Source organism: Pseudopipra pipra, chromosome 5, assembly GCF_036250125.1.
Source record: "Pseudopipra pipra isolate bDixPip1 chromosome 5, bDixPip1.hap1, whole genome shotgun sequence".
NCBI lineage: Eukaryota > Metazoa > Chordata > Aves > Passeriformes > Pipridae > Pseudopipra > Pseudopipra pipra.
The window spans coordinates 20,793,388-20,821,004 of NC_087553.1; the positions used below are offsets into that span (position 1 = coordinate 20,793,388).

The window sequence follows — 27,617 nt, forward strand, 5'->3', positions numbered from 1 at the left end:
GCAGCCCCAACCCAGTGGGTCTCCAGTTTCGCCGTCCTGTTTCTTATAAGAAGAGAAATACTGAAACCAACCAACAAATATTTACTTAAAATAGTGACTGGGATGTTATTGATAGCAGATGTAGGGTTCGCAGCCGGGACCTGTGGTTACACCGGTGTTTCTCGTGGTGAATGAGGGGTGTCTCAAGGCTCCCATGAAACGCGTGAGCCAAGGAGCATCTCAACTGCCCAGGGTGGGCTCTGGGCGGGGATCGTTAGAGGTCCTGCAGGCTTGTGCTGCAGTGAGCCATATCTCCCGCTTAACAGCTCCAGGCCGGCCGGACGAGGGGAAAGCCGGGGAGGCGGGGGGTGGTCTTTCTCGGGGACGAACAGGGGGTGTGGTGAGGGGATGCGGTGAGGGGATGCGGTGAGGGGCCGGGGCTGGTGCCGGGCGGCGGCGCCCGGGGCCGGCGGTTTCCCGGGCGATGGGTGGGGAATGGAGGAGGAGGAGGAGGAGGAGGGGTCCCCGCGGCTTTATCTCCCACCCGGCTCCGCCCGCAGCCGGCTGCCTCCCGTCGCCGCACCGCACCGGCAGCGCGCCGCACCGGCACCGCTCTGCTCCGCTCCCTGCGCACCGGCGGGCGCAGCGCCGGGCAGGGCAGCGCCCATGGGCTGCGGCAACTCCACGGCCGGCGGCGCGGGCGGGCGAGGTAGGGCGGCGGCGGCGGCGGTGGGAGGCGGGCGGGCGGCGCCGGGCCGGGCAGGGCTGGGTGGGTGGGTGGGCAGCGGCGGGAGCATCCCCGCCTTGGGCAGCCCTGCGGGTCGGGAGGCTGCGGGTCGGGGGGCCGCGGCGGGCACACACCCACCCGCCGTGGGGCTACAGACGCTGTTTTGGGGGATGCCCGTCCGAGCCGCGGGTATCGCTGCCCGCCCTCTTGCAAGAGCATCTTCCTTTCCCGAGCCTGATCCCTTTGCCCAGGGGACAGAGGATGATATGGCCTGCCGGGGGCACCGGCGGTTTTCTGGTGCCCAGTTGTCGCTAGAATCAGCACCTCCGACAGGAGCTGCCCAAGGCACAGAGAGCCCAGGCCGGGAACTGGACGTAAGGATCCCGCTGAGGGTGTAAGCTCCATCCTCTTTGCTTCCCTATAAGGCCACGAATGCCACTTCTTGAAATGAATTTGTGCCACATCTTCTCCTTGCTTGTCGGAGAAGTTGGAGGATATTCCATGATAGAGGTTTCATGCATATTAATATGTACGGCTGGCTGTTTCGTCCAGCCGGCCCCCTTATTTGTTCATTGTTGTTTTCAAAAGAGATAAGATCTGGGAAGATGGTGCTGTTGTGCTCTTCCTCCCCCCAGTCCCGGCAGAAAAGGAAAGTACATGGAAACTGATAAGTGGACCTTTGCCATGTAATTATAATATGAACATTTCTCAATCATTTTTCATCCTAAATGCACTTGACAAACATTGCCACCTGTTCCGGTATTAAGTCATTCAAATACACAGCAAAACAGTGGCCAGACCAGTTAGAATTACCGTGTCTCCATCTCTTACTGCTTTGACTTACTTTATCCAGAGCTTCAGTGGTGCCTTGGGTGGTGCTAGTCCTGACTTGGTCATGCCTGTGAATGATGATACCTTCTCCAAGTTGTACATATGTATAGCTGTTAAACTCTGCACTTCATGCTCACAGAAGAATGGCTTTTCTGCCTTTATTGCTTACTTGATTTCTATTAAACAATTATAAATTAGGTTTTAGGTATCATGTGTATCTATCAGAGGCTTCTCTCATCCATAAAGAATGCACTATATGAATTTGCTTGAACTTTGTGCTCTTATTGGAGCTGTCCTGTTTGCACACATGAATTATCTCCCATTAGCTGATTCCTTCATTGTGGTGAGTGGAAGTTCTTTCTGTATATGACAAGTCTAGCTTCATACCACTGGGGTGATCCTTGTTCACATCCCATTTCTACTTCCTTGGTGAAAGCACCAGTGCAAGCTTCAGAGAAGTTCAGAGGAAAATTTTGAGTTCATTATTAGTCCCTTTGTGATAGTTTCTAAAGTAATGTTGATCTGGCCACCCTGTGGGACTTGTACCAGGATACAAATGGGTAAATGTCAAATAGACTTACTCTGACAGTGGTGTTATTTAGCAAAATATTTTGAACAAAAAGTTTGTTTAAATGTGTCCGGTTGCATTAAAGGCAGATATTTTCAGGTTTTGGCTTGTAGATTAATAAAGTATTTTCACTGAAGGTACGACCCCTTCAATAGTTAAACTTACACTGTCATTCATAAAATATTTGAACTTGCATTTTTGGCAACCTTTTGCATGCTCTTTAGAAATAGCCCGCAGAACTCCAATGGCTTAGTGCACGTGAAAAAATAGTGCCATGTAAAACACATCATTAGTATATTGGAATTATTACTGTTGCACTGGTAGACTTTTCCAAAGCAAATGCAGCTCTGAAGGGTCCAGTTCTCTTCTCACTTTCACCACTGCCAGTCAGAAAGTACTCCATGCAGTCTATGGTCTTAAAACAACAAACAACTGGTAATAAAAATAAGATGTCAGATGTCTACTATTTATTTGCTTTATTTAGCATTCCTTACAAAGTGTGTCTAATAAAAATTATTTTATATAGGGGAAGGAGAAGATGTACCATTTTTATTTTGAATCCTTGAGCTTTTAATGAAAGTGCAACTCAGTATGTTACCAAAAGGTATGAATACTGTGTAAATGCAAATTAATTTTGTGGCATGCACAGCATGACTACATCTTTAGTGCTAAAGTTATGACTATTCTACAGTCAGTAATGTCAAAGCTACAGGTACATAACATGTAATTAACCTGTAACACTCTGTCATATCATAAGACTAAGGATAATATTGTAGTGTACTTCACAGAATACATTAAATGTGTTACGCCAGTCCCCAGTTCTTACTTTGGTAAAATTCCTGTTGTAGCCTAGCTTGATTTTTCTTAAGTAGATGTATATAGTGATAGTTCATCTAATCATATTATCTTCTGTTGCATGGCTAGAATGACATCAGAGAAGCTATCAGCCCTATGGTCTGTAAGATCTAAACTAATAGACATGATCTAGAATAACATTTCTGTCTGTGGTGCAGTACTCCAGAACACCAACATAACTCAGAGAGTTTACATGTTCTTCCCAGAGCATCAGACAGTGGCAAAAAGCTCCTGAATTGAGAAATGGCAACTTCAGTTATCCAAGTAAACTGATGTATACACATCCTTCTTAAATCACCTGGCTAGTTTATGTGCTAACTATGGATTATACTTAGTTTTTTTTTAATTTTCCAACTTGCTATTTTCATTATGTTTTGTTACCTCACTTTACATATCCTTCTTTCCTGTTATTTCCTGGTGTTTTAGAAGCTCAAAAATAGCTTTCACACGAAGTTTAAACAGATTTATTAACTTCAAGTTTGGTAGAATGCCCAGGAAATTGTTCTGCCATTCTATTGATCAGGTCAAATCTGTGTACAGAACTCCCACCTGATGAGTTGAAGTAATCAATTTGAAGTAAATTGATATAATTCTGTCCTGAGTTAATGTGGGGTATAAATAGAATAAATTTATTGATGTTAGGACTTGATTCCGTATTGCTGACTTTTGGAGCATATCAGAAAAGAGCCTACAGTAGAAAATTCATTTGTAATCTTAACAGTTGCATAGATGTACGTGTAATTTTTTTTTTGGGGGGGGGGTTATTTGCTTTTTGTAACGATTTGAATTACGTACAAGAAAATTTTGTTCATTAAAAAATAATGGGAAAATGTTTCATGATCTGCTCTAAAGTCAGATATTGGCATTTTTTTGTATCCATGTTTTTTTTTCATGTGAGTGGTTGCCTCTTATACTTTTTGTTTCTTCTGAAGCTTTTTTCTTTCACCTCCATTCATGATGCATTTCTCAGCCCAGAGGAATATCGTCTGTGGCTGTCAATGTCTTTCAACCACCTTTTGCACTTGGCCTGCATTTACTGAAATCCCGCAGTGTCACAAACAGCAGCTGCTGTTGTTTTGAAAGTTCAGAACTCTCTCTCACCAAATGGAAGATGCTTTGGAATACGTTCTTGTTCTTCTTGATTTGTGACTGTTTAAATACTGTGGGGTCTTTTGAGGGATCACAGCTCTACTACTCTAGGCAGAATGTTTTTCTTCTGTAATCACTTGAGCTTAGAGCAATATGTGGCTGAATGGGCCTCGTTTATTCTGCAGGCTGCACTCCTCCTTCTGCAGCTCTAAAATTCCAAAATGCATCCACGGTCCTGCTGTGTAGATGGTGTGAGCAGAGAGGCCATTGAGGACAATTCAGTACTGCCTATTTTTTTGTAGATGCAGCTTCCTGGCTGCTCTTCAATCTGTTGCTGAGGTTAGGCATTTCCCATTTTTTTTGGGGAAAACAAATGAACAAAAGCCTATCAAGACAAGGTTTGTAGGGTCAAGTACTGCCTTTTTTTAGGCCAAGCTGATACAGTGGGAAAAAATGGACAGGCTTTCAAATATGTGAGGCTTTTCTCAAGTCATATATCTAAAACATTAAGTCTCTGAGAGCACTGAGTCCTGCTGCTGTGGAACAGCTATACAGTGTTTGTGGATTGATAGTAAACAAGATTCTTTGGCTGAACTTCTGGCAGAAGGAACCTGAGTAGCTATAAAATTGTGTTACTCACTAAACATGCAAGAGTTAGACAAATATGTCAGTGAAGTAACGGGGTGAGGGTGAACAGATTGAACTTTATAAACAAACATGTCTGTATAAACTGAGATGTTATTGGGTTCCTTGTGAAGTAATATCTGTGTATGAGTAGTGTTCAGGCTCCTTAGTGAAGAAAACCTTTAAGTTTTTACACAGATATTTTTTTATGGGCCGCCTCCATAAAATTATGTTCATTTGCAAGCTCAGAACTCTTGCAGGAAGAAAACTCTTTTCTGAACTGGAAATACTTTCAAATGTATAGTCAAACACTTCAGTGGTATTTGAGTGAATTTGAACCGAACACTTGTTTCACTTTTGCTAGTGAAAATGAGAAATAACACCTCTGAAATCAGTGGAATCCTGTCAATGAAAGTGAGGATAACCTGTTTTGTTGTGCTTATAAAAAAGTAGAAAACAATGTATTTCTTATTATATGTAAAAGTGATCTCTTAAAAGTGGATTTGTTTTTGTTGTACTTGGTTCTCGGTGTTTTCTTGTGAAATGCATTTCAAAAGGCTGCAGTGATTGTTTTCAGCAGTGGTACCCTCACTCACGTTCAAAGGAAGCAAATGCTGCCACGTGCGAATGCAAGTGGCACATTTCCGAACGCAGGTTCATAACTGTATAGGTCTATCCAAAGCCCAGGTTGATGGGGCTGAGTGACATCTGCTGTCCCCAGAGTGAGAATGTATGTTACCATAATGCATTGAAGACAGGTATGGCACTGAACATGGGCATGGCATTGGGCATGGGCAGTGCGTGGGGATTGACTGGAACTTGAGTATCGCCTCTGGGAAACGTAGCAGTATTGTAGGCACACAGTTCTTCTCACTCATCCTAAGGTTTCAGTTTGTGTATTAAACACTTTTGGTATACTTCCTGCAAGGAAGACATTAGTTTTTCAAGTGGGGATCTAAGTGCTGAGACTTTAGACTCGGAAAAGTCTTGGCAAAGGACTATGAACTTTTTTGGAGAAACTGAGTTTAATGCAGTGAGCTTAGATTAAGAAAATAAGAAAGTCATGGTTCTGGTGCAGAACAGGCACAGCACAGGAATAGCTTCTTCTGGAAAAAATTAAAAATCCTGCTAGCTCCAACTATGGAGTTAGGCTTCTCAAAACCCATGTTGTCTGAAGTGTTGCTGATGCCAAGGCTCTGTCTAGATGTGCAGGGGGGTGCCCTGAAGGTACATAGCTGAGCTGACTCTAGAGGAAGTAGCCCTGGTAGCAGAAAATGCCTCCCTGCATCAGCTGAGATCGAGCTTGCATGGAGCGTTGCAAGGCCAACTTTCCACCTGGACACAATTTGAAAGGTTTCCATGTAGTGCTTTATAGACGTGCCTGTAAAGCCAAAAAGTCTCAGAAGGCTGCCTGGTAGAATAAAGTTTTAAAGCAAGGGCCTGAGCTCATTGTGAATAGAGATACTCTCTCCAAATTAATTAAGAGTTTCTGCTGATACATGTAGCTGTACTGAGATTTTGCTGACTCTAGAAGCAAGACTAACGGAAGAAATGTGTACAGCCTTATACAAGTCTAGTCTCTGTTGTTACTGGGAAAAGGAGGGATAGTCAAGTCATAGGAAATGAGAATGATATTATGTTCAGGAGTCAGCTGTAAAAGGCGATGTTTCCTGCCATTCAAGCAATCTGTTCAGGTAGACAGAGCTGGAAAGCCTTGCAGGACTGCTTCGTCTTCTTTCCTTTTAAAATAAGAATGCAGGAGACATATCCTTACACATCAGAGAGAAAAAAGATGTTTGCTATTTATGTATATTTTTCAGCCCAGGAAAAATAAAAGTGTTTCAAGAAATGAAGTACCATGGCTGAAAAAAACCCCAACTTACTTCCAAAACTCATAAAATCTTTTGTATTGACAACTGGAGTTTCTTCATAGTGAGCTTGGATCACCTATTGCTAAGTAGGAAAGGAGAAGTGAAAGGGTTTTCTAATGTCTGTCCTAGCTTGTGTAATTAATAGAAGGGATAATTTGCTGGTTACTCAGATGAATTACATACCAGAAAGGGCAACATGGCATTAATGACTTGGGAGGAACCGGAAAGAGTTTGTGCTTCAGTGAATGTTTCTCTCCCAGCAAGAAGCATCTGAGCTAGCAAAAAAAAAAAGATCACTCACTGAGACCAGGCAGCCATGTGGTAGCTTTTTTTTCTTTTTTTTTTTTTTTTGGTTTGTTTGGTGGTTTTGTTGTTGTTGTTGTTGTTTGTTTTTTTTGTTTTTTTTGTTGAATAGCAAGATGGATTAAGGGATGGTTGATCTCTTTAGATATCTGGGGCTTTGGATGGATTGTGTCCCAATGTTTATAGTAGTTCTGCCTGGTTGTTTTATAAAACTTTGTTTATCTGGCAGGAAGAACAAAGCATCATTTTACACGTGTAGTGCCAACTCTACAAATGGCAGAATAAGCAGGCATTTGGGAGTAACCACTTGGTTAATTGTGTCAACTTTGTAGCAGACCAAACCACCAGAAGACTGAGCAAAGCAAAGCATATAAAATTCAGAAAGATTAGTTTTGTCTTATGTTGCTCTCATCTTGAGTGACTGTACCTGAGCACTGGTCCACTGCAGGATAATTTTCACACACTGAGATCTAAGCATGATAGACTTAAGGGATAGTATGGATAAGCATTAAGGATAAACTGAACAACCATGAGAAATGTACTCTTTGACAATAGCAAAGTTCTGTTGCTCTTTCTGCATTGTTTAAGACAAAGAGAAATGCTTACTGTGCTGTTGCTTGCTTTAGAGGATTATGCCATTGTCTGGTAAACATGTACTTTTTTTTTTTCCTAGGTGCTACAGGGACTACTAAAGATGTGTAAGTACTTACTCTACTCTTCTCTTTCAAGTATGTTACCCTGGATTTATTTTCAGTCCTACTAGCCTTATACTTTAGTCATACATGATTCATCTGGCTCCTAACATATAATCAACACAATCAGATGTTTACTGTCTTTAGTGACAGCTTCCATCTCCGCAAAACAACTCCTTGTCTTGTTTACTTTTCTACTGATTTCTTCCCTTGTTATTTCTCTAAAATAATGTCTTTTGTCTGCTTCTGTTGAGATAGTTGTTTAGCAAGGTAGTTGCTTCAGACTGCTTTTTGCCATCATGTGCCAGTACACCTTTTTCCCAAGGCCTTGTAATCGTGTGAAGCAACCACAGGAATTTCCACCGGACCCAGTGAGAGATTTAAAGAGCTACTGAGACAAATTTCCCCTTTTTGCATGAGACCCAGTAACCCATCCAATTTCCTTTTCAAAGAACCCACCTTCTCTAGATGTTCTCTGTATTAAAGATAGTATCTATCCTCTTGACACTGGGTAGCAGAGGGAGCCCTACCCATCCTGTTTTTCTCTAAATGTGCGAGGTCTGATCTTTATTGTCCTATTGCCTCGTGCCAACTTCAGGTTTTCAGAAAGGCAGCAGTGAAAAATCAACTTTTCTCAGCCCATTTTTCATTTGCTGATGCAGAACCATACAGGAACAGCTTTATTCAGCCATAAATTTATTTTTCTATCGAAGGAAACATTAAAGAACTCCTCCCGAGGTCTTGTGTTCTCTTTCATATAATTAGTATTTTCCACTAGAGTTTGCAACTGAGGGACCTGGGACAGATTATGCAATAGGAACATTCTTCTGTTTTATTTACTTTGCTTAGAATAAGTACTCTAATTAGACGGAGGAATCCTGGTGTAGAAATGAGGGCTGTTGAGTCAGATAAACAAGTGGAGAGAAGAGCTTAACAACAGGCTTATCCTTGCTATTAGAGAGCATGGCAGAGAACTAACAATGGGTGTCACTTGGCTGGTGAACACTGTTGTCAGAGATCCTCTTGAGATCTGTGTTACCTATGCAGTCTGTTTTCTGGGTTTGCAGCGCCAGACAATAAATAAATTACAGAAGGAAGTCCTGTGAGGAGCATCTTCTTGATGCAGCCTGTACCATCCATGCCCTCAGCACTTCTAAATATATAAACCTACTAATTTAGTTTATATTAGGGCCTTTTTTATTGTTCAAGTTAGATGATTTAAGGACTGACTTAGAACTGCATCTCTCTCTTTGCTGTCGATAGTTTTAAATTCCGAAATCACAAGCACTGTTAAATTATGAATTTAGTAGGCATGTTTCTGTGTTTTTAAGGTATAGGGATGTAGAGAACTGTGTTTTTATGTGTGTAAGCGTTTATAGGGCCAGGCTTCAGGGGTTAAAATGATAGCATCCTACTTATTAGTGTGAGATCGTCTGTCATGCTTCAAATTAGTATTGAGATAACTTAGAAAAAAAATAATTACTAGTGCAGTTTTCAACAAAGTGAAAGGGTCAGTCCTGGAGCCATTACTCTCAGAACTCAGAAATTTCACAGAGTATTCTGAGTTGGAAGGGACCCATGTGGATTATCAAAGCCCAACTCAAGTAGCTGGTCCATACAGGAGTTGAACCCACAGCCTTGGTTATTAGCAACATGCTCTAAGCAACTGAGCTAATCTCAGGGTTATCATTCAGATTAAGATTAGTAGAGCCAGCCAAACAACCCATGTGAGTAATAGCGTGGTTGAACCTTCTTGTCAGACATTAGAAACACAGATTTGCTAATCAGGAATGGTAGTGATGACCCAAAAGCCTTAAATTAGTCATTCTAATATTTAACAGCAGATTTTTGTGAAGGAAGAAAAATACCAGAAAAATTATTTTGGTTTCATAGTAATGACCAAGCAGATGTATATTAACTAACATTATAGATCCACAAAAGGTTTTATTTTACATCTTTTTACTGTCATCAGCTAAAAATGAAAAGTTTCTCTTTAAAAAAACTTATTGTCTTTTGCCATCGAATTTCAGTCATATCGATTCCGATTCAGAAAGGCATTTAGGTGTGTCCTTACTTACATACAGAATCTAGTTAAGAGATTTCTCATTTCATGACTGTGACTCATTGCCAAGGCACCAGTGTCTCTTGGAGTGAGCAGCCAGGTGGAAGGCGGGAGGGCTGGATCCTGCTTTGAGCCATCCTGAGTGACTGTGGGGAAGCTGCTTTGCCCTCTGGGCCTTGAGTTTCTCCACCAATAGGATGGGGATGATGATATGATCTTCATATGGAAAGTTCTGCGAGGCTGAGGGCTGTGTGGCGACAAGAAGGACATAGAGTCTGAGAATGTGTTTCCACTGCGTGCTCCAACCCAGAATCTGTCATCCAGCTTCAGCCTGTGCTCCTGCCCCACTAATAAGGAAAAGTACATTGCTGCTAACTGGAAGAGCTCAGATATAGCGAGGGTAAAGTATACGCCAGAAAGTATTGCAATGCCTGTGGTATTCAGAGTGTGGGTAAGTCTAAGGGAAGATTAGTAACAGTAGGAAGAAAAGGACACAGAAGTTCAAGCTTGTTTCAAAATATTTGGAGGAAATCCATCAAATACAAATGACAGGCCCTTTTTCCCAAGAAACAATGAGAACCTTAGGAGTAGTTGTCTGTCACTTGTGCAAAGTTTAGTGAATCATTGCTGGTGGGACTACTGAGCATAGCTAGAAAGAGTCTGTATAATGCTCAGCACAAACAGAGCCATAAAAGCTGAGGTAAGAATATGGATGGAATGAATTAACGTGAATGCCTGTCATTTGATATTTAAAATATTGGGTGAGAAATGGCAGCTTCTTTTACCATCAAGTGGACATAGGATTGTAATGTAATGTATGAATGGATGAATGTAAAAGCTGACAGTTGGATGAATGTAAAAGCTGACAGTTGAACCAAGCGTGGTTTTCAGACTTTGGGTGACAGGAAGCCTCTTGGGATAGACAAAACCCTACCAAAAGAAACACTTATTCAGCCAAAAATACAATGCCATTATGTGGATTTGCTGTTAAATCTGGCTACAGGACTCTGCCCACACTACCAGCTGAAAGCTATGCTCTTGGTTCCTCTACAGAACAAGTCAACAACATCTGAGGGAAGAGGCAGCAATACAGCAGCAGATCAGCATGAAGCACACTGGACTATTAAGTTCCTTTTGCTGTCTGTTCCTGGTGCGGAAAAGCTTATCCTAGCTTGCTCTCCCTGGAGAACGGTTGGAATTCCATATCCTATACACTCTCTGTGAGTCCAGTAGATGTGGCAATGGGAACACTGCCGAAACTAAGGGAGTTTCTTCCCATTCTCTTTTCCATGTGGTCCAGTGTTGCCATTGTAGCTCTGTTCCCCGGAGCCATCTGTGTTCACCCAGCCTGAGCACAGAAGCAGTGGCTCAGCAGACATTTGAACATGTGAAATTAGTTGGCTCCTTTCAAGACAGGCCCTTGAGCCACAGTGTGTGAAGACAAGAGGTGTGTGAATATGTGTCATAAATAAACTGGAGCAGCACTCCTTCTCATGCTGCTTGGAAAGGAGTCCCCAGAAAGGTGTGGAAAATGATTTCTTCCTTAAGTGCCATCAAGAGATTTTTTTCTTTCTTTTTCTTTTCACACTTCCACATTCCTTCTGTCTCTGCTCACCTCCTCTTTCCTGGCAGGACTACAACAGTTTGCACCTGATCATTACCCAGCCCAAGAGCTATGGTCTGTACAAACCCACATAATTTTTGCTGTTGCACATTTGAAGGAAAAGGTATTGCAAAAATAGACTTTGATTTATAGCTATTAAGAGGAAAGGAAGAAAGCAAACTGTTTAAAAAACTCTGTCTTTTAAATCACAGACCTGGATAATTTGTTTTGGTGAGAGACTGACAATAATGGTCAGTGATACCCCATTACAAAACATTTCTAGAACAGAAGAAAATAGCCCTGTTGCCTAGTAGAATTTTTTTTTAAAACATTAATTTCCTGTTAGACAATATTGATTATTATTCTTACAAGTCTGTTTTAGAGGAATTGTGTATGAAGTTGTCAGTGCTTTTAAAGGATTCTTTTCCCTGGACAGTAGTTAATCTGGATTATAGAAAATGTTCCCAGCTGTATGAGAAAATCAATCCTGTGACACATTCAGTTGGTTCAACAGAAATAATTGTGATCTTTTGGCACTCAAAATCCCTTCATTGAAGTAGTATTTGCTTGTTTATTTGTTTTTTTTTTTAACCTAAAAATACATCCTCATTTCTACCCATTAATGTACACATGCTTTCCATTTTCTTCAGGAGAAACTGGACCATGGTAGGACAGAGCAGTTTCACAGCCTTCAAGGAAAGTTGTCTCTGCATTCTTCTGGCTGTGTGTGTGAGGACTCTATGGTGACTTAGGCTACCTCGTGGGGTCACAGGAGATGTGAGATGCCTTCTGAAATGGCACTGGCCCTCCTGTCATTCTTCCCTGGAAGAGCTAGAGAATGATGAGTTTATTGCTCAGTCTCTCTTGAGTGGTGAGATGTAGACAAAGACAGCAGATGAGGATGCCCAGTGCTATGCCTTGCACGAATATCATTTAGCAAAATGGCAGCATAATTAGATTTACCTGAAACCTCTACTATTAAAAAGACCTGTGTACCCTTATTCACTGTGCTGATGCAAAAAGGAGAGTCGTTAATGTTCTGCCACTTAGAAAGTAGATGTAAGAAGATTTCCACCTTGTAGCAGTATTTTTAAGGCATTTGCTACTCTCACAGAAGAGTGCTGAGTGAGTTTTAAGGGTGTTTTCTTGCATTTAAGACTTCATCTTGCTATGAGCTCCCTGCACTTCAGACCAAAATCCCTTTGACTTCATGGGTCCATAGGGGCATACAGCCCTAACGATTAAACAGTAGGCACGTGAACTTTTTAGGATAAATAAATTACAGTAAGAAAATCGTATATTATTGTTCAAGATCATAGTTCAGAAATGCCTACAGTATGGATTTAGCCCTAATGCTGGGTAAAGGCCAGCTCTCAGTTTTATTGCCTGGGAGCAGATCAGAAATGCATGGATCAGCTCATGATGGGGGAGTAACTTTGCTTTGCTCCCATGGTCCAGGCAATTAATCCTTTAATGGGAATATTCAAGTGAGAATACCTGGATGAACAGCCTGTGCATGAGCACTTCCACAGCAGAGCCCTCCTTGGGTCGTGGTACACCTTCACTCTTTGCAGCCTTCCCTGAGGCACCACTGTGGCCGTATTTCTTGGCTCCCTGAGCTCCTGCAGTGCATGATTCCTTCTTGGGCAGTTGTCATAGTTGCCCCCAGCTGTAGGGAAGGAGTGAAGGATGTCTGTGGACTGAAAGGCACTCAGGTTATCTTGCCTCTATTTTTATTGCTAGGTTGGTAGATTACAGACCAAGCTGAAGTGCAGCTGCTGCCCCAACCATACCCAGCCATGCAAGCAGAGCTCAAAATCCAAATATTTAATAAAAGGTGGCTGAGTGATTTTGGTAAAGACTGAGGTTGAGGCACAGACTGAGACTGCAGCACAGGCACTATAACCTGAGGGAGTAAGAACAATGTTTTTATATTTTCCATACTACATTTGCCTTCACATCAGTGCTGATTACTTTACCCTCTGCTCTGGTTCAGCTACACTGGACACTATTTCAGTGAGGAGAATCAAACCTCAGTGACTCCCTGTCTATCTACAGACTGACCCATGATTTTATTCTGAAGATAAAAGAGAAGTAATTGCCCATTTATGAGGGATTGATACCAGTGATTTGGTTTGCAAACAACGGACTTCAGGAATTGCAGTACTTCATTTTATAGAGAGGCCCTGTAGCAGCTCTTGGCACAGCTGCTGTGAAAGTTTCTCTCTCTTCATCCTCACTCCCATTGCTGCAGGGATACCCAGGGCCTTCCAGTCCTCTTTTGGGGGAATAGGATGCCAGGCTTGCTCCTGCTAAGTGTGGAGCAGTGTGGGGACTCATTGAGGAAAAGTGTTGATTTACCTGTTTCAGCTCCCAAATCTACTTTCAGGCATCACTGGTAGGGGTCATGAAAAGTAAGCTGCATCTATTCTCAATCCCTTCTTTCTTCTGTACATTCGATTGGAAAATTGTCACTCTTTTTATACCTGTGCGAGTACTTTATTGAATGGTGGATGACCTGAATTAAACTGGGGTCAGTAATGACCCCCTTCTTCCCTTGCTCCAGATGGCCATAGAGCACCTGAAAGAAACAACCTGCTAATGTACTTTGTATCTTTTGATGTTGCAGAGCAGAAGAATCTGTATCAGATGATGACAAAAGGAGGTAGGTACTCGACTGGGGCTGGCTTTATTTGCGACAGGCTGCACTGAGTTTTGCCACCAGATGTAGATCCTTCCTTCCTTCCTTCCTGATTCCCACCAACACCAACTAAGCAGAGAAAAAGAAGACAAGAGAGGAGGAAATATCACACAGAGCCTGGTATTGATAAGTCTGCCTACCCTGTTATTGAGTTGGGGAGATGGGAACTTTGTGGCAGAAAGAGCACGTTATCTCACAGCAGTAGGTGATGGATAAGTGCTGGATAAGGGCCAGAGGCCTCTGCCTTCACACCAACCCTGCCACAGAAGATGCCATTTGCACTTGTGGGAGATCTCTGCAGGGCTGGAAGTTGAAGGAAGTATGAACCTATCATCAAACAAATTAGAAATCAACTCAGACCCCCAGGAGCTGAAGCAGATGTGATTAATTTGGCATCTAATGGGGCAGAGCAGTGTAGTGGGAGCCTCTGCAAGTAACTCCAGGCACAGCAGAGGCTCTTGAGGACTCAGAGTTTTATCTCCCCGCATCAGTTAGTCCCTGCTTTTCATACAAGCCTCAGAACCAGACAATATGCTCTGTGAGGCTTTGAAGGGGAGAGGGCTATGAAACTGCTTAACACCCTTGTGGTTCTTCCTGCTAACAGTTTTCTGCAAGTGTGACCCTAAGCAGGGGGAAGCAGATCCTATTTATTAATGAGGTCAAAATGCTGTTTAATTGGTGTGTGTTTTTTGAAGTGAGATGCTTTGGTGGTCCCAATGTCAAACATCACTATGAGATAAGCTCTGTCCTCAGCTGGATATATTCAGTGTCTAGAAGAAGCTGGGCATGTGGGGTTTATTGTCACAAGACAGCTGGAATATAATGATAAATAAATAAATTTTCACTCAATTTTTTTGAGTGAAAAAAATAGCTCCTTTCACATGTTTGGATCCCAATTAAGAATAAGAGCAGGCCTCAAGGATTTTTGGGGTTTTTGCTTGGCACCATATTAGCAAGGATGTGGCACTTAATATGCACTTCTCCCACGTCCGTGGAAAAGGAGAGCTCCTCTGTGGGTGCTCATGCAGAGTGCTCATTTCTTTGACCATCCATGGTCTTTGTGATGCTGCTGCGTGATGGTGACATTATAGGGAGAAGTGTTATGATTAAGCTCTGATGTCTCTTTAATTGTTTCTTAAACCAGGAACTATGGAGGTGTCTATGTTGGCCTGCCGTCGGAAGCAGCTGCCATGATTTCCAGTCAGACGAAAGCTGCACCGAAAGGTATTGCAAGGTTGTGTATTGCATTTCTCCTGCTTTCTATGGTTAATTTTATCTAGTATGTCCTTTAAAAATCAATTATTATTTCAGACAGACTGGCTAGCCTTGGAACCTCTTAAGGCAGCAGGCCTATTTGTAATTGTCACAGTGATTGTTCCCATTTATTTTAATTTTAACACGCTTTTGCAGAAGGATCCTAGAGCGGATGCTGACAGTGTGGTACATTGTCTTCTGAACAGCTTCTCCACACTCTGAGTGCTCTGTGAATTGAATGAAAACAAAACCCTGTAAGGACTAGGAAGCTGTGATAGATGCACTTGCAGGGCCTCAGTGCTATTTTTAGTTTTGAAGGTATTTACTTGCATTGTGGTGAATTCCAGTAATAACAGTTAGTAAGTGCTTGCTTTCAGGTTTATTTCTGTTCTTACATGAAAGCCAGCAGAAACTGTTTCTTTTCCATGTTATATTTTTGAAGAGTGGGAAGAAGCATTACATTTATGGGTACCTAATAGAAAAGTCATAAACATGTGATTATGAAATAATGTAATATTCTTTTGATTTAATACAGCAAAATGCTGCTGTCACGTGCATACAGCACAGTGTTTAGTCACTGACTTCTAAAATTTGCTACAAAACAAGAAAATGAAAAACAGTAGCATTATTAACCAAAATAATAGTAGCAGGTTTTGGAACAGTACTGTCTTTGTTGAAAGGTTTTTTTTAAAATGGTATTCTAAATTAGTGATGCGTTACAATGTTTTAACCATCTTTGTCTTTTGTTTTCTAATTAAGATTAGAAGGAAATAAAGACATCAAGATGCAAACAGCTGGAGGTACAGTATGTCTTAATTAACATTATGTGCTTGGCATGTATTTGTTGAACAGAAACAAGGTAGCACTGCTCTCTGGTGAAGTACATCAGCAGTGCTTAGACCAGTATCTGCACAGACAAAGCTTTTTCCAGGAATGAGTAATTTGCTGTTAGAAAACATCTCCTCTCTTTTGGGGAGGACTTTGAGGACCAAAGTGTGTCACCCACTACGTCACGTACTGGAGCTTTCCTCTTGCTATGGGAGAATCTGTGGGGGCTTCATTTTTCACCAGCTAAAATAGGGCATTGAAGATTTTATAGGCTCTGCTCCTGATTTAAGAGTTTTGAATAAATAACTTAAAAAAAGTCCTTTATAAGTTCATGTCTGCAGAAAAATAAAACAATCTAAGTTTCCGTTCAGAATTTGAACTAAGTAAACATTGACGATTTTTGATAGGGAACTGTTTTGATGTCTGGCCAGTGAGGAGCGGGAAATTATAAAGCTGCCAGCAATTTCCATAAGAAGCAGAACCCTTTTCTAATTTAGGTGAAGAGCCAGAAACAGTTTTGGCTGGTGTCAGTGCTGGACGCAGGCCTAGTAGAGTGGAACACACATATAGTGTTGTCTTTAATCATATGAATGGTTAAAGCTCCATGGGCTCTTCTAGCAGCAGTCTTAAACAGGAAGACCTTCAGTTGGTCTTCACAGCTAATTTCAGTAACCTGGCTGAGATGTCTAAGCTAGTAACACCATCACTCTTGACCAGGTCAAGGCTGAAGCACCTTCTTCAGGTTGCAGCTTTCCATCTGTGGCTTATGAACAGAGTCTGGATTAGGTCTTTGTCTAGGTGCTTTAGTTAAATGCCTGAGGTCAGGTAGAATCAATCACTTGATATTTTTTGCTATTTAGAATAGTTGAAAATGCACTTTGCCTTTATTCATGCAGTATCAGGGCTTGGCTGCTGACTCAAGTCTTACACAGATGATCAGCTTTAAATCTAAAAAGGGTCCTCTTGAGCTCCGCAAGTTTATGTGCATGTGTGTCTGCAGGTCATAGACCACAAATCTCTCAGCTTCTAGTGACAACTTAGTTCTCTGGTTTATGCATAGTGTTCCTGTATTGCTTTACCAATATTGCTTTACCAGTGTACCTAAATCTGTTCCTTTCTTTTTTTTTTTTTTTTTAACAGTCTGCTAAGACCAGATGCCAGTGCTTTAGAGAGAGCTGTCTTTGTGCTGAAGATTTTTATATTTACGTAGCCTTCTGGAGAGCAAGAGAGATCAGAGCACCAAAAAATCTAAACTGTTGCAAGTTCCAACTACGGGTAAAGCTTAAAGTACAGCGTTGCATCAGTTTCCTATGATGGTTGCATTATGGAAACCTCCTCCTGTTCTCCAGTGAAAAAGGAAATTGGTGAACTCATGGTGGATGTTTCTGCACAAGAGCTAACTTTGATGATCTGCAACTTATTTCTCTGTGGCCATATTGCAGATTTCATCAGCTATCAGCTACGCTTCATATATTTTCTCCAACAATTTTTGATAGATTTTATATAGAAAACCATCACTACTGTCCACTCAATAGTTCCTATGGTAGGTTCCTGTAAATTAATTGTTAATTTAATTCAGAGTAATATATTTCACATGTTTGCATCTTTTTGGTAATATTGCAAATTTTAATACTTATGCTGTGAAAACTTAAGAATAGGATGAAATAAGCATAAGATCATCAGGTTCTTTATAATTACTGCTGTCACTTTTTTACAGTGAGACAATATTAATGTTTAGTTTTTGCCATTTAAAAAGATATTGCTCGAGGAAATTTATTTCAATAAGAACAATGTACTTCATCATAATATTTAAATGTCTGTTTATGTTTTTCTTCAGCTATATCTCTTTTATAAAACACTACATGTAAAAAAATTACTAATGAACTGAATTATTATGTTATGTGTTCTATTTCATGTAATATTATAAGACATGTCCTTGCATAAGGATGAAGTGATAATATTTTCAGAGGTGGCAGGACTAAACTCCAGTACTGTAACCTCCTGAATTTCAGAGGATTTTTGCTCACTATTAGATTTTTGTATCCCTGACTCATCCATAAGCATCTCCAGTATGGCAAATTGAAACAGAATGAGTGTTATTATTACTTTAGCAAATTTTTTAGGTTTTAAAGTTCATTAAGTTAATAGCAACTGTAAGTTTTCCAGTTAACATAAAACAGATTGTACATTTCCATATGGCTGAACAAGTATTTAAATTATTAAAGCCTTTTGCATAGTTCTTTAGTAAAATTTTTTAATGAGACATGATATGCCATACACTTTAAACAAACAAATAAACAAAAAAGCCCAATTCACACCACATTAATGTATTACTGTAGATCAATGACCACTTTTAAAATTAAAAGAAAAAGAGCCAACCGGAAAATTTGGACATGAAGAAGTAAACCACTGTGAACCATGAAATTCCTGCCCATTTGACTGATACCTGTCATGACCAATGAACAAGGTTTGACTATAATATCCTGTAACTTGCAGCTTTGACTTTTAAATAGAGGTAGTTTGATGTGAGGCTTGCAAAAAGAGATATTTAAAAATATTCCTTGCTTTTCCATTTTTTAAGTATTTATGACATTATTTATTGCTATTCTCTAGAAATCTGCTACTTGGGTTATCAACGATTTCAGGCTTCCAGCTCCTGAAGACAAATATGCATCTCATTCTTGACCCCTTCGACCTCAAATCAAGATGAAATAAGCTTGAAGATTAAGATGTGGTGTTAAAATATCTCAGTGTGAATGAATGTCTGTTGATTTTGTCTGCTGAGTCTTGTTCTTGCAAGCCAAGCTGATGAGAACTCAAGTAGCACTGAGTAATAAACATGCAGGCTTGCTTCTCACCTGCTTACCATAGTATAAGGGTATAGTTTCCATTTCACGTGTTCCACAAATGGTCTAAATGGTTTGCACAGCACAAGTTTATTTAGTACAAAGCAATTAGGCCCACGCCTGACCTGATCACGATTGCCTTTCCCAAAGCAGAAAAAACACCAGTCGTCCCAGGATACGTCATCGTTCAGCTAGTGCTCAAAAAGCCAACAACAGATGCCAGTAAGCAACCCAGTTGTTTGTCCACTTCTGTCCTTCAGTTGCTGGGAAGAATCATCAAAAAGGTGGACAGGGCTGAACTCGAACATCACTTGTTCTGCTACTGACATCTGAACCCCCATGTGTGGGCAGAGGAAAGAAAGAGGTGATTGCTAATGAATAGCTCCCACCAGTTGATGGTGGGACAGTTGCAAAGGGTATTTTACTTGGTTTACGTCATTGCTTGTTTTTCCTGTGCAGAGCTAAAGAGAAGCTTGGAGCACTTTGCAGAATTGGTCTTTTAATGTTTCATCCTCTGAATGTGTGGGAGGTACGGTGGTTTCTTAATGTTTTTGTTCCTCTGCATCATTTACTCTCAAAAGCTTACTGATAAACTGACAAATGTTCAGCATCATGGACTGGAGTCTCTAAAATAGATACAGATTTATTTATGCTACGCGGGCCTGTACCCATCAAACTGAATAGCCAGGGCCATGCCCTTGTCTCTGATTTGCAGACTCTTGTTTTCCCAAGGACAAGATCTAGAAACTGCTTGACAGGACACTGTATTCTATCTTGGCTGAATCCCACTTAGGGAACTGATTTTCTGCTCATCAAAATTCCTCTCTGGTGAGCAGCCTTTGTTAATAAAAGCACATGATCTTTCATGGAGAAATGGGTGTATCTGCTTTTTAAAACTTACAACCTATAGATATTTCTGTTATGAGGAGAAACCCTATATGCCAGCTTCCAGCTGTGCATTTGATGGCATCTTTGGAGAATATTTAGGCACTCAAATGATGGTTCAGTGTGAGAATTAAAAACAGAACACAAGGAGCCATTGAATGACAGAGTTATTATTAAGGAATATAGTATTTATGAAGAAGAGACATTTAAATGTTGGGGCTGTAATACCATTTCCTTTGCTGTTGTCACTCTGTCTCCAGCCAGAGCTGGGGAGGCAGTGAAAATAGTTCAGCAAAGAGTGGATTAGGGCTTTATGATCTCAGAATATCTGATCTGAGACTCTTCGACAGCCCAGAAATATGCTTGAAATCACATAACTCTGAGAAGTGACTCTTGAAAAATTCTGGAGTATGAAAGCATAGGATTGAAACCACAGTTTGTGATTAGCTGAAAAACAATCAAAATATCTTGGATTGCAAATTTTGGTCTAGTACAAACTATTTCACCTCGAAGACAGCTGCTCTTTTGAATTATGCTGATAAGGCAGTGCATTTATTTTGCTTTCTTCTTAATACAGGACCTGGAGCTTTGTTGTAAGGGCCCAGCTTCTCAGTGTCTGGTTAGTCCAGACAGAGGCACTGCCCATCTTGTGTGTGCCATCCACATCCTAGTGTAGTTCAGAGGATGTGACATAGATCTAAACCTCTGTGTTGCTCAAGGGTTAAATCTGTTGCTAAGAGGGTTGCAGAAGACCTGGTAAATGCTGTTGTAAGCTCAGTTAGGACTTCATTCACTAGAAATGAAATCCTTTCATAGCAAAGAGTCCAAACAAGGCTGATGCTGCAGAAATTCATAAAGGTGAAATTTGTCTCTAATGAACACAAGGTACTAATTTACTTGATTTCGTGCTGCCTGTCTAGCAGAGGAGTCTGTGCTATATTGGACTATGGCTGAAATGGCATCACTATTCCCTGTCACCCACGCAAGTCTAGCAATTCTCAATAATCGTGCTTCCCAAGCAGTCGGTGAGTCACTGCTGATCTGTTTCCTGCAAAGTAGACCTCTGTTTCGTTCCCATGGTGATCAGAAGTGACAATTATTACGGGCTGCTACTACAGTTTCTCAGTTGTGTGTGCCCACTGAAAGAAGCTCTTACCTGGTTACAGTCCCTTGGTGTTTTGCAGTACATCGTTATTGCTTCCTGTTGACAGCAATTTAAACACTTCAGGTGAATTGGCTTTATGGAGAACATGCTGAAGGAGGGGGATTTGTGGAGTGTTTTTGTTTTGCAATGTATTTAGAACAAGACCAAGAAAGTAATGGCTCTGTAAACTTTCCATAGAACAATGGTGTGCCAGTATTGCAGGAAACCTTTTGAGGCTGGGCAGAATGATCCAACCCTTGTTTTAAGAACAAACATGCACAGAACTTAGATTTATCATAATAGGAGCCATTTAATTTTACACAATCTGACAATTTTTGCTGTAACTCTAGGTTTTGCAAACAAGAGTATTTCCCAGGCTACAGAAACCTGTCACCCATCTGTGGGACTTTCTGTATACTGGTCACTATCTGGTCACTATTAAAATACCTACAGCTGAAGGTAGGACTCTGCTTGTGAAATGGATCGTTCTGTGAAATGCGGTGAAACTCTCATTAGAATAACTGTACTGAGAAAAGAATTACAAAGATACCATTGAATGAAGCCTGGATAAAAGGGGACTTCCTGTGCCAGAAAGGAGGAAACACATAGAGAAGGAGAATTATGATATTATGCAGTGAAGACAGATGTAGAAAGAGGTTAGGAACAGAAAATGACGTAAAAAAGGAAATACTTTAATTAAGTATCTGCTCCATTTCTCTGTGATTCTAATCTCTGGAAAACAGAGAAAGAAGTAGACCGCTGCCAAATTGTTTTAAGACTGAAGAGAAAGGGGGATTGGCTTATCAGTTCATTCCAACCCTCAGAAGCCTGAGACTGCAAACCTTTGGGGAAATAACTTGTCTCATTTTTATTTGCTTCATGCCTAGTGTAATGAGCCCATGAACCTTATAGGTCCTTTTGGGTGTTACCAGTATATATAAATATCCTGTCGTCTCTTTCAAAATTTCTGTTGATGTTCCCTTAGTTTGCCTCTCTATTGCAGACTGAGAAAATACACAATATGTAAAAATAATTACCAGGGTTAATACAAGAAAAGATTACAGAACATGTGAAAAGGAAGCAAGAGCTTAATCTGAAAAACAGGATCGAGTTAGAACCTAAGCTTTGGTTTAGTTATGCCATGTATTTTAGATTTTTTGTATAATTAATGAATCACTGTGCAAGTGGTTAGTTTTGTCACAGCACCCTTTTTGGTACTCTGGGAATTATCAGTCCTCTCACAGAAATTTTTTTTCTAGTCTTTGATTCCTATGTTATAGGAGATGGCAGTAATGTGAAATACTAAATTCTGCACTTTGCCTTTGTTGCACACTTTTTATGTTGACCAAATCTCTGTGTTGTCTGTAGGACGGATTCAGCTCCATAAAAGCTGAGCTCATTGGATTCTTACCGTGAGGCTGTAATTCAGAACAACATGTTAATTAGAGGCGGGTCATATTTGCTAACTGTTTTGTGGGGGACTGTGGGAAAATGTAAGACTTTGTTGCAGTTAGGGAGGTAGTCAAACTTTGGAGAGAGTCCACACTGTATCACTACCAAACTTTACTTGGCAGTATGCAAACATAACACTACACACATAAATAAACAAAATCAGGGAGGTAACACACACCTTTAGGCTTACATATTTATCATATTTATGGTTATATAGCACTGGACACTGACTGTAACTTTGAGCTGTGAATATTTACCTACAGCTAGGTTTGCATTCCCCAAATGATATTGCTGTAAGGAAGCCTTGGAAGGGCTTCCTAATACCTGGTTTGTTTGTAGGACCCTCACATGCTTTTGGGAAATCAACAAATAGATTTTCTCTAAAATTTAAATATTTAATCAGATCTTAATGGATAAATAGTATCAACTTGATCAAACTCCAAATATCTGCTTATTATAACAATGTACTTCGTCTTTGAAGTCTCACATGAAACCAGTTGCCTCCTTCTTTTTCCTCTTACAAGTTGTGGATTACTTTAATAAATAAATTCTTTTAGTTTTACAAAGTAACTGCTTCAAATCATCAGATAAAACCAAAACAGTTTTTGTAATAAGGAGACTGTGCCAGCCTGGGGAAACAGAGGTTCTATAAATTTCAAATTATTTGTAATAGCATGAATAATGGTTGGAGAACTTTCACAGCACTCTTAAAGAGTCTTTGTTTAAGACATCATAACTTGTATAAGGATTGCTTCTTGAGAAACCCAAGATTTCCAGTGAAAAGAGCCCTGAAAATCACTACTTGGGAAATAAGTTTTGATTTATGATAATATTTTTTCAAGAGCAGTGTTATATTTTTCTCTTTGAGTTTCGAGAGGAAGCCAAATTCTCTTTTGAGCCAGTGAGGTAAACAATCTATCTCTCCTTGCCTGCAAACAATTGCAGACAATTCTCATTCAGAAGTACAAGAAAAAAGATAAATGGTATTGGCTAGCTCTATCATGGGGACATATATGTTTATACACTTCAAATTAATTCAAATCTTTAACAAATTAAGATAGATTAGACTAGATTTCATGCTTTATCCTTTGAAGTATTTTCATTAAATCATGGTATTATTTTTTTCCTGTTGGTTGAAGTAATCCCTGGCAAAACTATTTCTTCTGTATTTTTGTAAGAATGTGTAATTCATTATAGTTTTCAACACTTCTTGCACTATTTCCCATTTTTATCTTGAGTTCACCTTCTGGCATAAAACTCTGCCACAGCCTGGATTTTACCTTTGCTCAGGTGAGCACTCCAAGTGGATGCCACTGGAGAACATTTTACCCTGAAGGCTGTTTTCTTCAGCTTCAGTTGAAACATGGGCAGTGCTGCCTGATCATTCTCTAGGAGGAGTGTTTACTGCACGCGTGACTGTATCATCTGGAGACTTGGACTGAGATGGTTTTAGGAATCTTCATTACCCATGAGGGTATTGAAAGCTCATCTTGCCTCCTGCATGACACCTCCTTGTCATGGTTTAACCCCAACCAGCAGATGAACCCCACGCAGCTGCTCACTCAGTCCTCCCCAGTGGAATGGAGAATTGGAAGAGAAAAAGAGAAAAAAATCGTGTATTGAGGTAAAGAAAAATCCACACATAAGCAAAGGAAAATAAGGAATTCATTCACCACTTCCCATGGACAGCCAGGTGTTCAGCCATCCCCAGGAAAGCAGGGCTCTGTCACCAGTAACAGCCACTTGGGAAGACAAATGCCATCACTCTGAAAGTGTCTCTCTTTTGTTCATCTTCCCCCAGCTTTATATTCTGAGCTTTATATGCTGATTTGGAACACCCCTTGAGTGGGTGGGGGTCAGCTGTCCTGGCTGTGTCCCCTCCCAACTTCCTGTGAATCCTCAGTCCACTTGCTGGCAGGGTGGGGTGAGAGGCAGAAAAGGCCTTAACTCTGTGTAAGCACCGCTCAGCAGTAATGAAAACATCCCTGCATTACTGGCACTGTGTCCAGCACAAATCCAAAACACAGCCCTATTCTAGCTACTCTGAAGAAAATAAGCTCTTATCCCAGCCAAACCCAGCACACTCCTTCAAATACACCTGTGGACAAGCAGCATTGTGTTACGAAGTTGGAAGGCACAAGATGGTGGGAAAGTGCCTCCATCACAGTTCAGTTTGTGCAGTGATGTGCAAAACAAGAGCAAACATTATTGATACATTAGTTGGATAGTTGACTTTGCCACATTTCAGAGTCTCTTTAGAATGACTTTCAGTGATGACAAAAGGAGCAAGAACATAAGGAATCGGGTCCTATCATACAATATCATAAATGCCTGTATTAGACATTACAAATGATTAGCAGCATCCTGTGTACTGTCATTGCATTCGACACAAAGTAGTTGCAGTCTTGTAATAATTTCACCTGCACACCTCTGTAGATAGTAAGGGAAATTACTCCCAGTAGACAGTGGCTGATCATTTGACCTGTAGATTTTCTTGTCTAGGTCATGGAGTCCGGCTGACACAGAGTGTATCTCTTCGTGATCTGGACACCCCCACTTTGCAACCTGCTGGTTTTGCAGTGCACCTCTGTGGTGTCTGCCAGTGTAAATAGCCAAAGTGCTTTGAAGAAACAGCTGGTTGATTGGTGGGGCAGAAGGACACCTCCATGACATACTCCCTCTGTTCATCCCACTGTCCTTTTGTTGCTCTCGGGGAGGTATGGCAGCTTCAGACCCCCCAAGGGAGCAGCCATGTGCTAGTGACCCTCCCCAGGCCAGCTGTCCCACGCCATACCCACCCCGGACAACGGGCCAGTACAAACAGCACTGCTGAGCTGGAGAGGCTGCTTTGGGCTTTGGCTGGCTAAGTCTGAAGTAGTGCTGGGAGTTGTTTTTCTGCATCCCTTGCTCTCTTAGCAGCAGACCCCAAGTAACTGCACTGGGTTTCCTTTTATGTGCCTCCTGAACAAGCCTTATGTTCAGAGCTGTGCTGGTGACAATCAAATTAATCATCATCCCGTCAGCAGCTGCACTTTGTTGGGCTCTCCCAGCAGTCTTAGAATCTCATCCCAGGCTGTAGGCTGAATAAATCCTTGTCCAAAGTTGGTCAGCAAACCGTGCCTGGCCTCAAGAAACAGCTTTGATTAGGGACAGCAAATTTTTTGCTATTATTCATGATTGTTTTCTTCAAATGTGTTTTTGTGGGAAAGAGTCCTACAGACCTGGATGGCAATGCTGGCTCCTTGAAGCCTGAAGCTTTGGCATACTTTACAGAAAAGATGTTCTGATGAGAGAGAATCCCAAAGCAGGGGATTTAGGATTTAAAAAACAAAACCCCTCCAAAATGTGTAGGGAATCCTGTGTAATAAACCTTGATATGCCTCTGCTGCTCTCATTTCTGTAACATTGAATTGATTGCTCCTTAAAAGCTGCAAATGTCTGAAGTTTTGATTTCGAAGTATCTATACATGTAATTTTAGGAGTTAAAAATTTCCCTTTTTTCAAAACGCTTATTTCAACTTTTGAAAAAAAGTTGCCCTATTATCCCGATATCCAGGAAATATCCCAAATCAATTAATCAATCACTGCAAAGATCATGGTTATTTATTTTTCACTTTAGGGTTTCATTTTAATAGATAGACTCAAATGCTGGTACTAAAATGAGGGGTTATTTCATTTTACAAAATATTTAGCAATGACAGTGCTAACAGTACTACTTGTCACTTTGGCATTGCCTGTGACAAAATTGTAGTTTATGGACATAACTTAAAAATCAAATTATTTTAAATAACTTTGCTTCTAAAGGAGCTTTTAGGTCAAGTCTGAAAGCTCATATAGAGTATATAAAAACATTGTCTCTGGGCTGCTTCAGATTGTCCTCTAAGCCATAAAAATATGTCTCTGAGGTTTTTTTCTATAATGAAAGTCATGCTGTTTTCCAGTTGATTCATTAGAGCTCTGGTCTAGCCTCTTTACAGATGCTGCTATTATTCTGCAATGAAAAAAGGCAAACAGCCATTTCTGGGTGCTCTGTAAAGTCTGAAAAGCAAGATAGCTTAAAATAAATGTTTGTACCCTGCTGTGTTCTTATGATCTCCAATGCACTTTGGGCACTACTGAACTATAAATAAGATCAAAATATTCATTCTCTCATGCTCAAAAAAATGTGAAGAATGACAAAATGAAGCTTCTTGGTATATTTGTACTATGACATATTTTGACAATGTGATCGATATTGGGGTTTTTCCCATGGGATACATGCTACAATAGACTAACCTAATTAGATATCTATGAAAAAGTATATTTTCTCTTGAAATTTTGCCAATACTTTTTTATTCATTTTATCATTGCTTTGTCATTGCTTTGGGCCAATTTGTTTCCCAGGAATGTGCTTTCCTTGCCTGTACAAGTTTGACAATAAAAATGCGTTTTTTTCTGTCCTTCTCTTATTTTTGAACTACTGACAGCTGGTTCTTTGTTATCCAAAGATGGTGTTATTACCAAGGGCAACATCTGCTAAAGATTGTCAGTTGCCATCTAAAATTCAGAATGAAAATGTCAAGTCTCCAGCTTGATGTATTTCAAATTTTTTGTTTTGCCTTTACTGTAATTTACTAAGAACTCGAATGTTTTAATCATGATGCTGAATGGGTTAAAATAAACATAAAAACAACAAGAAGGGTGGTACCCTTACTGCTTCACAAAAACTAGTGTAGGTACATCAAGGTATGAAAGACATTTGAAAAGAAAGCCCAGCACTTGCCTTTGGGTGGACAGTCACTCTTTGGGAGTGTGATGTGAAAATGTAAAGTTTTCCTAACCACCCAGATGACAAGCCTGTAAAAAAATTAATCACTCATTTATTCTCTCTGTGTCTTTAATTTTATTTTTGTTGTTGTTGCTATCATTACTTAAAGGTAGGAAAAAACTCAAAGTACACAACAGACATTTTTCAGCAGGTTCTTTGTTGGTTGTCTGGTTGGTTTTGATTTTTACTGTTTATCTTATTTCAGAGCTAAAAATAGCCATGAGGGGCTGGGAATCAGAAACTCCAGCCTTCCTTATGCCACAGGCTTGTTAGTCTTGGCTGAATCACTTAGGTGGAATCCTTCAAAAACAGTTTTTAGACTTGATTGCTCAAGCAAAGGGCTTTTGTTTGAATGACATCTTGATACTCCTTCTCCGGGGAAAGCTGAGCAGAGTTTGTAGCACTGTGCACATTTCTGTGGCTCTCGGGGCCACCTTTGAGGCTGGGTGACATGGTGAGGAGACCACACTTGGCCAGCAGGCAGCCTAGCAAAGGG

The 27,617-nt window shown here is 40.6% G+C and overlaps 1 protein-coding gene across 3 annotated transcripts; it reads left to right on the plus strand.

Annotated features, from left to right (window-relative positions):
- Positions 1–522: 522 nt before the first annotated feature.
- C5H12orf75 (chromosome 5 C12orf75 homolog) lies at positions 523–26,760 on the plus strand. 3 transcript variants are annotated; one of them, XR_010430649.1, is made up of 7 exons: positions 523–688; positions 7,521–7,545; positions 13,834–13,869; positions 15,050–15,139; positions 15,919–15,959; positions 17,128–17,530; positions 18,601–26,760. XR_010430649.1 is itself a non-coding variant. In XM_064654854.1 (6 exons), exons 1-6 carry the CDS (start codon positions 646–648, stop codon positions 17,133–17,135), a joined length of 243 nt encoding a protein of 80 aa, XP_064510924.1. In that variant the 5' UTR covers positions 523–645; the 3' UTR covers positions 17,136–18,226. The 3 variants fall into 3 exon arrangements, 1 of the variants encoding a protein (XP_064510924.1); XR_010430650.1 differs by having other exon boundaries at positions 15,050–15,129; positions 15,924–15,959; XM_064654854.1 differs by lacking the exon at positions 18,601–26,760 and having other exon boundaries at positions 17,128–18,226.
- Positions 26,761–27,617: the final 857 nt, after the last annotated feature.

Bases quoted from the DNA above. Each gene is read 5' to 3' on its own strand.
- C5H12orf75 (XM_064654854.1), top strand. From the start codon at position 646: ATGGGCTGCGGCAACTCCACGGCCGGCGGCGCGGGCGGGCGAG. The intron at 7,546-13,833 runs GTAAGTACTTAC...TTGATGTTGCAG, and splicing joins ACAGGGACTACTAAAGATGT to AGCAGAAGAATCTGTATCAG. The intron at 13,870-15,049 runs GTAGGTACTCGA...TTCTTAAACCAG, and splicing joins TCAGATGATGACAAAAGGAG to GAACTATGGAGGTGTCTATG.